General features: G+C 38.5%; 1 protein-coding gene across 45 annotated transcripts in view; it reads left to right on the top strand.

Annotated features, from left to right (window-relative positions):
• The window catches only part of TCF4 (transcription factor 4), a 380,629-nt gene that overhangs the window by 120,407 nt on the left and 242,792 nt on the right, over positions 1–17,430 (top strand). For all 45 annotated transcript variants that reach the window (XM_081562905.1, XM_081562908.1, XM_081562885.1 and 42 more), the window contains 2 exons: positions 10,156–10,217; positions 13,295–13,391. In XM_081562905.1, the coding sequence (XP_081419031.1) occupies positions 10,156–10,217; positions 13,295–13,391 (159 nt within the window). The remainder of the gene's footprint in view (positions 1–10,155; positions 10,218–13,294; positions 13,392–17,430) is intronic.

Genomic DNA, 17,430 nt, shown 5'->3' with positions numbered 1-17,430 from the left:
GTAGTGATTATTGTAAGCAAAAGGGAGTGGGCTAGAGGACTGGATTCTAGGGAAGATTTTTGAATATTTAAAACTGTTTGGCTTCCCCGGTATTAGTTATGCATTCAGAATAAAGGGCAAGATGAGCTGAGACTGGAAGAAACAGGAGGGGCAGATTTTGTTAAAGTATAAAAGGAAACAAAAGAGAAAACGAAGAGGAACAAGGATGCCATTTGGGAGAAGTGGACCATCGTGGTTTTGCAGAGCAATTACAGCCTACAAATATTTCAATTAAGCCAGCATCCCTTTCCCAGAGCCTCACAAATGATACTCCAGGGAGATAAGAGGTAGAGGGGAGAAGAGGAAAAGAGAAAACTGTTACGAGTTTCATCTTGGCTCTTTTTTCTCCTTTATTGGAATAAATTTAATAAATTATTGATCAAATAGGCATTTAAAATATCAATTTGTACATCTTAAGTCATTACAGTATTGTGGATTTTGCAACATAAATATTACATATCTGATTTGGAAAACTGGTATAATTACATGTACTTGTTATCAGAGTTATATATATTCTATTTTATTTAAAAATGAAGTGCATGTATATATATTCATTTGTTTATTCAATTTTTGTCTATGCTGGGTCTTCATTGCTGTGCATGGGTTTTTCCCTGGTTGTGGTGAGTGGGGGCTACTTTCCAATGAGATGCACCAGCTTCTCATTGCGTCTCTTGCTGTGGTCAGCACATCTGGCAGTAGGTGTGGTGCATGGGCTTACTTGCCTCATGGTGTGTGGGATCTTCCCAGACCAGGGATCGAACCTGCATCCCCTGTACTGGCAGGTGGATTCCACTGGACCACCAGGGAAGTCCAAAAATGAAGCATATTTTAAATGTGTTTCTCTGTTGTTTCATGTTTGTTTTCTGAAGCATTTACCTTTTATTTCTCACACTTTGTGACGTTCATTTGTAAATACATCTTGAAAAGGTACTAAGCATCTAGTTTAAAAATTTCCCCAAGTTATTAATAGTCACTTTTAATTTAGGTACTTTGAAGCTTATCTATTTAATATTGGAATTTAATGATACGCTGATTTTATTTTCAATGTCTTCAGATATGGCATGTTACTTCTGATTGTATTCTTACCTGATTTGAAATATATCTAGCTTCCAAGAGCACTATATTAGTAAAATTGATTTTTATTAAGTAACCTGTAGACCAGTTACATTTCAGAGTCAAAGGAAAGTGTCTGTCCCTACTTGTCACATTATTATAGTCTTGCCTCGGTTATTTGTGGCTTCTCTTCTTTTGGGGACCTAACTTGGAGAGATGAGCTCTGGAAAGGATGAGCTTCTCTTTAATGGGAAGACCCTGACTGATTTGTTTCAAACATTTGAAATGGAAGTTCTGTATTTCATGTTAGGTTATTCAAATTAGAATATTATTCAAGTTAGATTATCATGATACTTCCGAACTATATGGAGTGATATAAAGAGTTCACTTACTTTTGTCTCAGTTTCATAATATAACTGTCTACTCACCTTGAATTTTCAAGATTTCTGAGTTTCAGAATATGAAGCCCCACTGACATTTATAACATAATTGTTACATGTTTTATTTTGTTACTTCCATATTATCTGAGTATCATGTTATATGAAAATGCTTTTCCTGTTTAATAGCACTGTAAAGTGCAATTAACTCTATATTTCAATCATCGGAGAATATTTAGTGTTCATTTTTGAAAAATAGTTTATCTTGGACTTAAGGAAAGTAATATTGTTTCAGTGTTTCAAAAAATGTATTAATGGAAGTTTAACTTCAGTTCAGTTCAGTCGCTCAGTTGTGTCTGACTCTTTGCGACCCCATGAATCGCAGCACGCCAGGCCTCCCTGGCCATCACCAACTCCCGGAGTTTACCCAAACCCATGTCCATCGAGTCGGTGATGCCATCCAACCATCTCATCCTCTGTCGTCCCCTTCTCCTCCTGCCCCCAATCCTTCCCAGTATCAGGGTATTTTCCAATGAGTCTGACAGACAGAGTGCCTGATGAACTATGGACGGAGGTTCGTGACATTGTACAGGAGACAGGGATCAAGACCATCCCCATGGAAAAGAAATGCAAAAAAAGCAAAATGGCTGCCTGAGGAGGCCTTACAAATAGCTGGGAAAAGAAGAGAAGCAAAAAGCAAAGGAGAAAAGGAAAGATATTCCCATCCGAATGCAGAGTTCCAAAGAATAACAAGGAGAGATAAGAAAGCCTTCCTCAGTGATCAATGCAAAGAAATAGAGGAAAAGACAGAATGGGAAAGACCAGAGAGCTCTTCAAGAAAATTAGAGATACCAAGGGAACATTTCATGCAAAGATGGGCTCGATAAAGGACAGAAATGGTATGGACCTAACAGAAGTTTTAACTTGGTGGTTAATAAAAGCTAAAATTTTCAATAATTCTTTCTGAGCAAATTTTCCTACTCTCCCCCCCCCCCCCAGTGTATCCATATTTTACCTTTCCTTATACTATTTATTTATGTATATGACCTGTAATAAAACATCATACTTGACCTTTGAATTCTCAAATTTGTTTGATAGGGAAATCCATGAGCACTGAGATGCCAGGTGGATAATGCTCTGAAAATGAAATGCCCAGGTCCCTGTTCTTTGTATTTGAAGTGTCTTAAAATTTGTGTGGGACTCATCACCACAATCATCTTTTGCTTAGTCAGATTTGGGAAAGTGCTGGAAGTTTCTCGCCACTGCTTAGATTACCCTTTATGGAGCCGGTCTTGTTTCTTACAGAAGCAGAAAGAAGTGGTCTTGATGGTGTGGTCCTTGTCAATATCTGAAGCTCCTCAACTCTTCCTACCTCTGTCCTTGGACTCAAATTGGACTTCAGATCACTCTACTTAGGCTTCTTATTATACTGGGTACTAATGAAAATGTGCACATCCTTAACATGCTCTTTGCTGATGAAATATTTTGAACTCTAAATTCATCTGGCACTGATGGAGAGCATATGCCATCTCAGTTTCTGTGGAGGGCTCAGCCAAGGGTTCTTCCTGGACTAGGAAATTAGTAGGAGCCACAGATGTATGCAGTCTGTGAGTCTCCATGAGGGTGTGGAGGCAATTTAATAGTGTCTGTTACTGCAGAGAGAAGGGCCTAAGACCATGTAGACTTCCACATGCCTCAGAATGACTGTCTTTCCAGGAAGAACTCAATCTCAACCTCCTGAAGCATTATGAGTGTGTAGAAGCTATTATCAGGAAATCCGTACGTTTCTACAAGAGTGGGAATTTGTAGAGCTTTAGGGCAACAGAGAATACCACTTTGGTCGTTCTGACTTCAGGAAACTGTAGGACCCTGGTTGTTTGGCATCATCTGGCTTCTCAGTGAGGAAAGGATGGATACACAAAGCTACCCCAAATCAGCAGAGTTAGGTAACTCTCACACTGGTTGATTTCAAATCAAGGTTAAACTTATATAATATTCAGTCTGTGTTCTTACCTTGAACTTCTGGTAAGCATACGTAATTTTTGGCAGCATATCATTTATACAGCATACAGAATTATGTTGAAATGGTGAGATGGAACGATAGTATTTGAAAGGTAAATGAAGTTGCTCAAATATAAGACTCACTGAATTCTCACTGTGTTTGTGCTGGGGGAGGGGAGGGGAGGTTCATGGAGAAGGTGGGACTTGATTACTTCCAAACATATTGGCTGTTTTGAAAATCCAGGAGAATATTTGAAAATCTCAGACCCACTAAGCAGAACAAACAGTCATAAAAATGTGAAACTCAGATTTCCTTGAATAAATCACAATTTGCCTGTTTATGTGTTTTCATTATCTTAGATAGTGGTAAAGAACCTGCCTGCCAATGCAGGAGATGTAAGAGATGTGGGTTCCATCCCTGGTTGGAAAGAGCCCCTAGAGGAGGGCATGGCAACCCACTCCAGTCTTGCCTGGAGAATCCCATGGATAGAGGAGCCTGATGGGCTACAGTCCATGGAGTTGCAAAGAGTTGAACATGACTAACGTGACTTAGCACTCACACACACACACTCGGCTAAGTGTCGAATAAGTATAATTAACTCGTTTACTTTAACAATAACTCCTTGAGGTTGGAAACCTTATTACTCCTTTTTCTTCTGTTAGATACCTGCTTTGGGTGAATGCTGAGTTTTCACTTTTGTTCTTCTTGACCCAAGAGGCCATTACAGTTTCTAGGTTGGCAGTTGTCCTCAGGGCAAAAAAAAGTCCTCTTCCTCTGTGGGTTCCAGCCTTCATTTCGATTTTGGCTGGGTATTTCCTTCCTATCTTGTCAGTTCATTCGGGTTTAGAAGAAAAATTAAAATTTTTTAATCCATCATTTTTTAGTGATTTTTTTAAAAAGCCATGAGTATTTATTGATTTATAAGTTTTTGTTGAGATATAGTTGATTCACAGTGTTGTGTTAGTTTCAGAATACAGCAGAGTAAGTCAGTTATACATTTGTGTGTGTCTATATATATTCCTTTTTAGGTTGTTTTCCATTATAGGTTATTACAAGATACTGTGTATGCTTCCATGTGCTAGGTCCTTGTTGGTTATCTGTTTTATATTTTTTGTTGTTGTTGTTTAGTTGCTAAGTCATGTCTGACTCTTTTTTGACCCCATGGATTGTAGCCTGCCAGGCTACCCTGTTTATGGAATTTCCCAGGCAAGAATACTGGAGTGAATTGCCATTTTCTTCAGGGCATCTTCCCCCACCAGTGATGTAACCCATGTCTCCTGTTTTTCAGGTGGATTCTTTTCCACTGAGCAACCTAGGAAGCCCATTTTATATATATAGTAGTGTGTATATTAATCCCAAACTCCTAATTTATTCCTCTCCCACCTTCCCCTTTGGAAACTAAGTTTGTTTCCTATGTCTCTGAGTCTATTCCTGTTTTGTAAATAAGTTTATTTGTATCAACTTTCTAGATTCCATGTACAAGCCACATCACATGATATTTGTCTTTCTCTGTCTGACTTACTACACTTAGTGTTTTGTGGCAGAGTTGTCCCAGTATACTAGGCTGCCATATTTCTAAGAATGAAAATCAAAACCACTTATTTTATAGTTGACAAAAATGAGTTCAAAGAGTCCAGTGACTGGCTCAGACCATAGAGCTGGTTAATGCAGTCTTGTGGCTGAAATCTAGGTCTTTTTTCCAGCTCTGTGCTTTCTGACATTTGTCCAGTCTACGGATAGTTTTGATCTCACTGTCCACATAAAGTGGAGATTTGAATAATCAGTGAGTATGGATGGGAAATCATAGAAATTAGAATTCATCTCTATATCTTTTCTCTAAATGGACTGTTTGATCCTCCTTCTACCCACGCCTTGCTTTTGTGTTTTAGTGTTGAAATGTCAGGCATTTTAGAGGGGGCTTATGCAGAACTACTCAAGTAAAATGAAAATTTGTAGATGGTCAGATTGCCTCCTAAAGCAACTGTCAAAACCATGGACATTACTCAGTCTGTCCTTGTCTAGGGTAAAATTAATTAGAAACACTCTAGCCCACTTCAGTCTTTCGGAAGAATCATTACTATCATCCACTTTCTTTTTTCCTTCGCCTCCTTCTGTCCAGGTGGCTGTCTTTCTCTTACGTGTTCATGTCTTGGATAGAGGGTGGCAGCAGAACAAGGGAGACATGAGAACTCAGTGTTCATGCAGCTTCTCTCTTGGGCAGTTTTTCATTTGCAACTATGTTCCCTTAATGACTTTCCTGAACAGTTTGGGTATTTTTATCCAAGGCTATGAATCTTATTTTACTCTTTGTCCACTAGAATTTTGACCCCTCTCTCATAAATATCCCACCCATCACAGTGTATGTTTAAAGTTTTTTGTTTTTGTTTTAAAATATTTATTTATTTGGCTGCACTGGGTCCTAGTTGTGGCATGTAGGATCTTTAGTTACGACATCTGAACTCTTAGTTGCAAAACGTGGTATGTGCGATCTAGTTCCCCGACCAGGGATCGAACCTGGGTTCCCTGAATTGGGAGCACAACGTCTTGGCCACTGGACCACCAGGGAACTCCCACAGTGTACATTTTTGATAAGCTCATCATACATATGGCTTGATTGTTCTCCTGCTTTTATTTTCCAGTCTCTTTGATTTCTTCAAATATTTCATTTTATGTATTTGTGTTGTATACATTCAGTAATCTGTGGACACAAGACGGGCTTCCCTGGTGGCTCAGATGGTAAAGAATCTGTCTGCAGTGCATGAGACCTGGGTTTATATATTTGTGTTGTATTCGTTCTATAATCTTTTGTGGACACAAGAGTGGATATAAACTCCAAAAGTAAATATATCCACGGGGAGAAGGGACTGGCAATTACGTTCGAGCTGGTTTTAGAGAGGCCTGAGTTGCTTATTGGGGAGACCTTGACCGTGGTGGAAAATGTTCCCGACTTGAACATTGTCAGCCCTTGTGTCTGCCAGCTCTGCCATCTACTGTCATCTTGGGAGGGTTTTCTGTCCTGTCTAAGCCTCAGTTTCCTCTGGGATAAGATGGCAATACTGTTAGTGTATTGAAGTGCTTGGAAGAGTGTCTGGCATATTTAAGCTCACAAAATATTAGCTAGTATTATTTTTTGAGAGATAAGAAACAGCTCAGGCAGAAGAAATAGCAGGTACAAATACCTGGAGGTAGAAAGTGTGTGCAGTGCCCAGGTACACCAGCTGGGAGCAGGGGATGGCCACATGTAAGCCACGTGCAAGGTTTACATAAAAAGTGAGTCTGGGCAAGAACTACTGGGATGTAGATGCGATGGGAATGTGGACTGAATGCTGCAGGAACTGGCCACCTGGGCAAGGATTGTAGGACAGGATGTGAGTTAGGCAGTGGGTGGTGGGGTAGGGCATGCATCTGTCTTGTGTTTCCAGTGGAGGAAGCTGGTGGTTCTTAAAACTCCTGTGTACACGAAAATTACCTGAAGACCTTGTTAAAGACAGTTTTCTTGGCCCCACCTTCACATATCCTAGGATCAGTAGGTCTGCAGTGGACCCTAGGGTGCTAATTTTGAAAGGAGCACACCAGGTGATCCAGACATAGGCAGTCCTCGGGCGCACTTTGAGATGGACAGAGATCCTTGTTGAGGAAATGCTTGCTGACTTACTGGCAGGTCTGATGAAGCTCAGTGGGAGGGAAGATAGAAACAAATGTCTTAAAAATAACATGTTTACATTCTTTGCCTGCTATAGCTTTGAGTCTTCTTGTCCTGGATCCATGAGCACCCGTTGTACAGATATCCTTCAAATATAAAATATCAGAAGTCATACGATTGTTCTGTTAAGTCTCGGAGGGCAAGAGAGGTGTCCTTACCTTCTCAATTTGCAGGAGGCCACTGAACGAAAAGCCTGTTAAAAAGAGCAATAAGAGGAGGGAAGACTAAAAGAAAGTACAGCAGCATGAGGTTAAGAAATGAGGAGGATGGAAATGGGAAAGAATGGGAAAAGAGCAGTCAGATTTGATTGGGTGGGGATCTATTTGTGAAGGAACCCAGCCAGTATTTAACCTGTTTTGTAAAAGCTAGACTTCCAGCATTTTTTAATTAGTGGATTGCTCGCTTTTGAAATTGCCCAGTTGGGAATACTCAAGTTTTGATGTGTTTTATTTGCCTGCTAATTAGCAGGCTGCTTGGTTGACCATCATTTTCCCTTTATTCTGTGGACAGAAGATGTATAGGAAGGTCTCTTGAAACACTCCGGCTTACATCTGGGCTCAGATAACTTCACTGTGTATTTAGTAAGAGGTTGTATTCATTATAAATCGAATTCTAGTACATCTTTTTTTTTTCCAGCTTGATTCTTCCTTTTTGCACTTTAATAGAATTTGTCCTCTAGAAGAGGACTGCTCAACCTTGGCACAGTTGACATTTGAGACCAGGATATTTTGTGTTGTGCAAGTATTCTGACATGTATAAAACTGTTCGCAGCGTCCCTGGCCTTTAACCACTTGATGCCGCTAGCTCTACCCCGCCTCCATGCCCTGCCAAGTTGTGACAACCAAAAACGTCTCCAGACATTGCCAAATGCCCTCTGGGGACCATAGTCACCCCTAGGGCAAAACTACTGACCAGGAAGTACTATTGTTCCCTTTCCTCCTGTCTCTGCCTTCGTTTCATGTTTGAAATCCTTTTTGAAAATGGATAAAATGGGTCCAAACAAAACAAAATCTTATGGTAGACGTGGAGATTCACTTCTGTTCCTTCATTACTTTTTGGGACCAAGTTTAAGAGGAAAAATCTCTCAAATTAATCCAGGTTGGCTGTTTAGGCGAGAAGGAAGTCAAGATGTGCAGACTTCTGGTTGATAGATTTTGTCATTTATACCTTTTTTTGTGTGTGAAAATAAATTTGATTTGATGTTAAGGATGATGAGAGCCAGGCAGGCTACAAAACTGACTTGTGTGACAGTGCCAAGAGTTCTAAGTCGCTTTTCTATATACATCCCCCCGATTCAGCTTACAGTAGACGGGCCAGTAGGTTGGATTGTTAAACAGCAAATTTGGGGAAAGTATTATACCTTTTCTCCAGATTTCCTCTTCAGAGCTTGTATGACATCTCTTAAAGCTCACAGTCACTGATTTTATTTATTGAAAAATTTTTTAAAAATTTCATTTTCTTTTCTATTTTTGGCTTCACCACGCAGCATGTGGGATCTTAGTTCCCTGACGAAGGATCCAGCCCTTGCCTTCTGCAGTGGAAGTGCAGTCTTAACAGTGCACCGTCAGGGAAGTCCCTTGCAGGCACTGATTTTAGCTCTCCACAGGGGATAGCTGTGTGCATTTGCATTCTCTTCTGAAGAACTGACCAAAGTAAATGAAACAATATTTGTTTAAAAAAAGAAAGAGATCTCAAGTTTAGCGGTCCTAGTTGTTGGTTGTTGTTACTATTCCATCTCTTAATATATTCTAAAACACCATGCACCCTGCTGGACCCCCAGATAAATCAGTTAATTAGACTATGATTACTTCTGCTGGTAATAAAATAGGAGTTATTAAGGGGAGGACAGTAGCGCGTTAAGAAACAGTATCACTGAAATGTTAGAAAACCCGGTTGATGGGAGCACGTCTCCTGAGCCGAAGTTTCACACCTCCTCCTCCAGTTCTGTCAGAGGAAGCTTGTGATGGCCGTCTGTTACCCACCGTGATCAAGATAATAGAACAGTGAAACTTTTTATACTCAGAAAGGGCCTTTCATCAAAAATCTCAAAGCCATTTCTAAATTGAGAGTGACTGATCTTTGGAGCACTTTTATGTTTTGAGCAGGGAACGTGGAGACTTAGCTGTCAGACACCCCATCCTGCATATTTGCCACTTGAAGCACTGAAGAAGCATCTTGAATTTGGTCAGCATTTGACCTTCGCTGGCACAGGGCCTACAGAATTCCAGCCTTCTGCGAGTTCGTATAGGTCATTTTGCCATAATTGATCAAAATAAAACACTGCTTTAACAACTTTCGGGTCTACATCTCACTGTCCAGATTAAGGATTGTAGGTCAAGTATCGTGCCTATTTAAAAAAAATAAATAAAAGACTGAGACGGTGTGGTCTTAAGAAACTTAAAAAATCTTCTAATATTCTTGTAATATCTTGATGTAAATACGCTATTAATGTCCTTTTTCATCTCACATGTTTTGTTGCGTGTCTGTTGTCGGGTGGGTAGGCCTTGAGTGGCTTGTCTGAGCAGGAAAGAGGACAGAAAGTATCTAGGAGCATTATGGCATGCATGCCACTAATATTAATACTATTAATAGTATGGATATTTACCTGATTTAACTTTTGTGTGTGTGTGTATATTAAGGTTGTGTTAATGTAGTTTTAACTTAACCTGTCCAAAAGATTTTAGTAAGATTTTAAGTGCAATTTCAGGTTGATAAAAGTTGAGGCTATGAAACATTGTGAAGGATGGAAGTAATTTTTATGTTCATACCTCTGGTTCCTGAGGGTCCAGTTCATTTCTGCTGTGAATTTAAATGAGTAATTTAAGTAGTTGGGTCAGAAGCTACTATCATCGTGGTAGCCTCGTGCCTGATTCTTAATTAAAGGCAACAGGAGATTAATTTGAAACATTAAATTAAAAGTGCATATACAAAAAGAAAGAATTTTTACAAGAAAGCCTAAAGAATTTTTCTCTTGTCCCTAGATGTAGAAGACAGAAGTAGCTCAGGGTCCTGGGGGAGTGGAGGACATCCAAGCCCATCCAGGGTAAGTATATCTAATCTTTTCCCCACAAGCAGACATCCTCATATGTAAATTGACAAACTGAAGGTGAGATTTTTCTCCCCGACACGCATCTGCATGGCCATATATGTGGACTGAGTTTAATGAGGATCAGCTTCTGTTTGGCATTTTTTTCATGCTCTCAGTGGATGTTGTTATTGATTTTGACACCCCTTCTACTTCGGCTAACCAGAAGACAACCCCTTCATTAAATATTGGGCCTTGCTTTGCCAGTTACTGGTCCAGTGTTAACAGGAAGTTGTTTTTTGTAGGTGGTGCCACTTTGAAAAAAAAAAATTCGAGTATCCCTGTAATATATTGGTGTAAATAGGCCACTGAATAATTCTCTGAAGACAAACTGTGAAGCTGTAGCTTCCAGTATCATTTGCATAATAAATCTATGTTAGTTTCACTTTGTAAACATGTGATTGTCCCACCACCAGTAGTGCTTTTCGTCACCAATGGGTTTGTTCATTTAATTTTTTTTTTAATTGAAAGTAGCTTTTATTTTTAAAACACACTCAACCAAAAATCCTTAAACTTCAAAGTAAATGGATATGATCTGATTTAGACTAAGCCTTATTCTTCAGACTTGCTCATTTATCAGTGTTCCTTAAGTCAGTCTTGTATTTTACAGACCATGGCGCAGAGTCATTTGGAAAAGAAGTTGCTTGTACTTAACCGCACATGTCTTATTCGCGCGCAGAGTTTTGCTACTCCTTTCCAAGGATGTTGGTTGTTCGGGTGTCATGGGAAGACCGTAGCATGGGGTGTGAGTGGGGTGGCTAGGCCATGCATGTCTTTGTATGTGTATGATCTTGGGTGTGTCATTTCACTTCCTTGGGCCTCATACTGCTACTTTCTAAAATGAAGAAGTTGAACCAGAGGATCTTTCCTGTTCCTTCTAACTCAAATGTGAATGATTTTGTATATATAATCTGTCTTCAATGGAGTCATTGCTAGGCCTTCTAAAACCCCTATCAGTTTTTATAATAATACATATAACTCCAGATTGAAAGTAGACATAGACTACATAAAACAGCTGCCCGTCCCCCAACCAGCTGTATAGATAAATGAAATGTTCTGCAGGGCCGGGGAGCGGGGGGACATTTTACTGTAAGTGTTCACATACATTTGGGTGGAGGGTGGTCTGTATTTTGGCATAAGAGGTAAGGAAGGTAATCAAGCTGTCAGAAGGAGCCCATCTCAGCAAGCCATGTTCGCCATTTCCACCTGTTCTTTGGCCTTGGAGCTCATGCTCTAGTCTTCAGGACACAGCCAGAGCTCTAGGCTTACCAGTAACTTTGCTGAGACTTTGCACCAGCTGTTGAGTTTCAGATTCTCCTGCATTATATGGATGGGTTGAGGAAATCTTTCCTCCTCCTCACATTACAGTCCTCACTTGCAGAAATCAATCCATTCCCTTTGACAACAAGTGTAGGAGACGACAGAACGTCGCTCTGGTGTGGAGTTCATTCGCATGAACTTAATGTCTTCTACTTTCTCATTTTAATACAACACGTAGTTCTTTTAATCTGTCTTCTGAGAGGGAGGTTCATTTAGGATCATCCTGACTTTTATTTGGTTTTCATGAATTGTCTGGCCTTTTTTTTTTTTTCCAGGGAATTCATTGGTGGATAACTTTGACTCAATATTTTGTAATTTATCTTTTCTAAATGCAGCAAGCTGGCATGAGAAAGCTGATTGTGGCTGGCTGGTATTGGACAGTCAGGGGCAGGTGTCTCTTTTTTCTCATCTTCAAGTGGTGATATTCCCAGGCATCTTGAAACACTGTGCTGGGGTTTAAATTAGATAATGTATATTAAGCTCTTAATTACTCTGTAGGGTGAGGACACTTAATAAATGATAATTAGTATTATGCAATGTCTGATATAGAATGAGTGAGTGTAAGAGCAACGATAGATATTTAAAATGTGACATCTTTTTATACCCTGATGTACTGGCAGTATCCCATCACAGTATCGTTCAAGTTAATGTTTTTATAGCTGAGGAAAGGTGGTTGAAAACGGGGTAGTTTGGAACCTTAAGGTTTCTGTCACTTCTTTTGTGAAGGGATGTGCGTTTTCATTTTTCATACAGTATCCGTCCTTTTCATGTGAGCAGATTCTGCCCTTTGGATAACATTCCAACTGATACCTCTGAGTAAATTTGACTTCGTCTTTATGGACAGTGCAACCAGCTGAGCAGCATGACTTTTTTTTTCCTTTCTGGTCACTTTATGTACCTTAGTATCCTAAAATTTGAGCCCTATGATTTAGATGATTTTAACTCTTCCTGTATGTTATCTAACTCCTCCATTAAAAGCAAGTGACTGGGCAGTTTAAAAACCTTATGTTAATTTAAAATTCCCCTTTAAGCCATGAGATGATCATAGTACTTACAAATTACCAAAGATTAGCGTCTGCTTTAAAACTGTTTTTTTCTGGCATACTTTGTCCAAATCTAGAATTTATGCTTAAATTCTGATATTCATTTATAGTCCTGTTGTAATAATTTTAACATTCTTGTGTAGCTAGTTACTTATGGAATAATCCAATTCTTTTACAACCACAATAACATCTATAACAAAACATTGAAATTTCAATATCATAAAACCAAATGCTGCTGTTTACAAGGTCCTACCTTTGCCTTCCAAAGGCAGTTCATTGTGGGTTATGAGTAGCGTTCCCATAGCACATTCTCCTCTCTTTTTTAAAAAATAATGTGGGCTTATCAAAATGATAATTGCTATTTACAATATATTTTATAGGTATTAGGTGTTTTACTTGCATTATTTCATTTGATCATAATAACTTGATGCAGTTGGCTCCATTATCCTTATTCCCCCAGTTTCACTGTGATTTTGGGGAAAATGTGAACTCTGCAAACTTTAGAGCCCTTCTTATGCATTGTACCTGCGAAGATGCAGCTTTCTTATAATAAGGTGCCAGGGTGAGAATGGTGGGCTCCAGTTTCTTTGTGTCAGACAGGTGTCAGTAGTCAGACTTATGTGCTGATTGATTCATGGCAAATTTAAACTTACGCTGTTATTTTATTTACAGAACTATGGAGATGGGACTCCCTATGACCACATGACCAGCAGGGACCTTGGGTCACATGACAATCTCTCTCCACCTTTTGTCAATTCCAGAATACAAAGTAAGACTAATGTTAAATTAACATGAGTTTGTGGAATGCTTATGTTTTACCATCAAAGGTAGAATACAAGCCCAGACAGAGATTCTGTTTTTAAGAACTGAGATATTTAGCTAGTTCCACTATAGTAAATTGCAGAAAAATATTGACTGTCTTTGCTTGGTAATAGTGCATACAGGACTAAGTTTTACAATGGTGTGTAACTACCTAATTTCAGTGATATTGAATCTACATGGAAAATTTGTGTTCCTTAGATGTAAAGCACTTCTCCCAATTTCATTGTTGCAGCAGTAGTTTTCCAAGGTTAAGGCTGATGAAGTGAAAGTGGTTAATATTTAAAGTAAGAAATATCATTGAGTCTATCATTTGGCATGAGATAAAGTCTGTGTTGTTAGCTTGAACTTTTATGAAAGGGGTCATGGAAATTCCTGTAATAATAGGTTTAGTGTGGTTAAATCAAAGTAGCATGTTCAAGTTGAATTGTAAAGTCTGGTTGTGTATTTATCAAGGTGTGAACTTTAGTGCTAATGATCTAGGAGGTCCCCATCCCGCTTCATGAAATGACCTACGTGTACTTTGAGACAGTCTTTGTGTTTCCAGCATGTCTTCTCTATTGGAATTCTTAGCATATTTTTTCTGCTTTGACTACCCTGTAGGGATTTTTTTTTTTTAAACAGCAGTATCTTGAGCAATGAAAAAACAATTTATAATGACTTAAAAGGTCCCAATAGCTGGTTACTTTAGTTTTGATTGGGAAAAAAAGATCTTTTTTCTAATAAATGTGAGCCTTAACAGTATTAGTAAATCTCTCAACTTGGCCAAATCCTGTTGCGAATCCATCAATAAATGAGGTTAAATTTCTTGGCAGAAGCTGTTGGACTATACTCCAAGGAAGACATTTAGCCATACATATATCATTCTGAAACCATAATTGCAGATGCTTCTGAGGAATGTCCTGATTTTTAAGCCTTGGTCACTATACTTGTTTTTGTAAATTAATGTTTACTTTATTATTTATAATTTTTTAAATTTAAATTTATTTTTAATTGGAGGATAATTGCTTTACAATATTGTGTTTGTTTCTGCCACATATCAACATGAACCAGCCATAGGTATACATACGTCCCCTTCCTCTTTTAACCATCCTTCAACCTCCCACCCCATTGTACCCCTCTAGGTGGTCACAGAGCGCTGGGTTTGAGCTCCCTGCGTCATACAGCAAATTTCCACTGGCTTTTTAATTGTACATGTGATAGAGTGTATGTTTCAATGCTCCTCTCTCAATTCATCCCTATACTTGTTATTTAAGGTGTAGATCATTCTTGAATATGAGTCATCTTTTCAGAAATCACTGTCAAATCCATCTACAGGGACTTCAGGTATTAAATGCACAGTAGTCAAAGCAGAGAAATACTAGGAATTTATTTTTAATCGGTGATTGTCATCCCAACTTTGAGAATCAGGATCTCAAAGCTGTATTTGACCATGGGTGGCTCTTATATTTTCTTATTTTTTTAAATTTAAAATAGTAACTTTTATGTTTTAACTCTGTAGCTAAAGCAAGAATCCTAGCTTTTTAAAATGAGTCATGATGAGATACAGTGTTTCCTGTTTCCAGGATAGGCAGATGTAGGTGACTAGATACCTTTGTCACCTTAGACTTGAAAGAACAACTTTACATTCTTCAATGACAATAGCAGTAATTTTAAATTCTAACACCATCCCTTCTCTATTTATCTTATCCAACTTCATAAAGTAAAAGATTAACTTGAAAATAATCATCTTGAAAAGGAACACCTAAAGAGTATATGAGAGAATTGTCCTGAAGAATTCTAAAACTATCCTCCGATGAGGATAAAATGGGATAAATAAATTACTACTCATATTTAGAAGTTTATATTATGTCCATGAAAAAATGTTTTCCTAAAGAACAAGTTGATAAATTAATATTACAGAAGACACCAAGTAATACAAAGATAGCAAAGAATCATTCTTGTTTGTGTGTCCTCCTGGGCAGCTGTTTTACAAACCAAATTCGTTTTTTTTTCTCATTTCAAATAGTATTTAAAATATAAGTGGGCTGAGCGTCTACAGCCAGAGCTCAGAGAGCTGACTCTTTTCACTTAGTTGTTGTTTAAGCTGAAAGTCCATGTCAGCTGTGTTCTTTTACTCCGTCTGCCCTCCTTCCCATTAAATCCTTAAATATGGAGGCCAAGACAGTCTCCTGCATTGTGGTAGGAAATGCTACTATGTCCGGAGGCTCCCACCCACTGTTCCCCATGAAAGGACTTCTCTGTTAGATAAGCTGTCTGGTCTGAAACATGGCTCTTTATTGTTTACAAACTGCTACATTTTCCACCTCAAGCAGATTTTTGCACAGAAAAGAATTGTGCTTGGGCTAAATGGTTTATCTGACATTAACGGTGCCGTGTCAGACTAGGGTCAGGGAAGTTGCCCTCAGAGTGAGAGGGCATGGCGCAGTGTGCAAAAAAATAAAAGAAGAGAGAAAAAGGCATTTAAACTATTATGAAATACCTCGCATTTTTACTTTGGAAAGGAATTAAAAATATTTTTAGAGAACTCGCTAGGATGCTGCATAACCGCCCCCCCCCCCCATAATTTCTCACATCCCAAATGCCTTCTTGATTGGCTTGAGTATCTCAGGGCTAGACTCAGGGAACAAAGATGCTCATTGATTTTGCCCAAGCTGCTGTTGATTTAAAATGAAACCACTTTTGAAATGAGCCATGCTTAGTGCTTTGCTGTACCTATACAAAGAGAAGCTAGATTGTTTTCAAAAAATTAAAGACAACCAATTTACAAACGAAGACAAAGATGAAATGAGACCTATTAGTATAGCCAGCAGTTTGAATTTACAGAATATATGGTATATTCTAAACCACTCTTTGTGTCCAAATCCATATTCTGTGTCACGGTGTTGGTGGAAGTTTTCGTTCTACTGAAAGAAGATATTAGACTAAGTTTTGGACAACAATCCAATATCCACTTTCAGAAGCTTTGGTTTTCCTGAAAAACTGTAAAGGATTTCTTTACATGTCAAAGATTTCATTCGGCTCTGATGTCACATTAGGGTGAAAGCTATAGCATCGGAAATAAATCAGCCACTTTATTGGACCAGATTCTCTATTGTCAAATCAATCAAGTCTGTGACTGAATTAGGCGTCTACTACAGAAATAAGTGACACTAATTTTACGGGAAAGAGTTATTAACTGCAGATGACCTATTTCTTTTTGGTAAACTGTTCACTTAGTGAGGTTTTATTTTATTGCAGAGAAAGGAAAAAATACTGAAGCACTCTTTTCTTTGGGTAGTGACTTATTAATTCTACATTTTGTTCTTTATGGCAGTACAGTATTTTGAAGAAATGATGCAGGCATTGCTAACATTTGCTTATAAACTCTTTTAAGGTAACAAAATGCTTTATTAAAAGTCTGAACTCTTTGACTTCACATGAATGATTTTGCATAAATGTTAGTTTTTGTAATCTAATATTACCTCTGGCACCAAAATACAAAAACTTAATTTATTTGTGTATCTCAAATTTATGCAAAATGGTATATAACTTATAAGAGGAGTAGTGTCTCTGTTAATTTACCTCCTTTAGAAATAAGCTTGCATATCTGAATACAATGCCTTACTTGATTGTTTGAACGCCTAAACTAAAACAAATGGACACAAGTGCACTTTGCATGCAAGCACATGTTCACATGCACACGCGCACACACATGCAGCTATTGTGCTAGAAGAATTAATAATGACACTTGGTTTGTCAGGGTGCACTCTTCCCTCCATTGCTGTCTGTATTTAAAGTTGCCACACAGAGTTTTGAAAGTTGATATTGTGTAAATCCTTTAAAGAAAAACATAACTAAAAGAAACAAAAAAAGCAGACAGGCCCCAACTTTGTTGTTTTAAAAAATAAGTGTGCATGGCCTTTTGTTTTTCTTTTAGTGTGGGGGAGTCTGGAGGAATTGAGAGATTTCAGCAGTGAGTCATCTAGCTGCCTGCCTGCCTTGACCAA

The sequence above is a fragment of the Giraffa tippelskirchi genome, chromosome 14 (assembly GCF_054371585.1).
Source record: "Giraffa tippelskirchi isolate mGirTip1 chromosome 14, T2T-mGirTip1v1.2.pri, whole genome shotgun sequence".
Classification (NCBI taxonomy): domain Eukaryota; kingdom Metazoa; phylum Chordata; class Mammalia; order Artiodactyla; family Giraffidae; genus Giraffa; species Giraffa tippelskirchi.
Note: the sequence above shows the minus strand (reverse complement) of the source record. Positions and strands in the feature narration are given on the sequence as shown.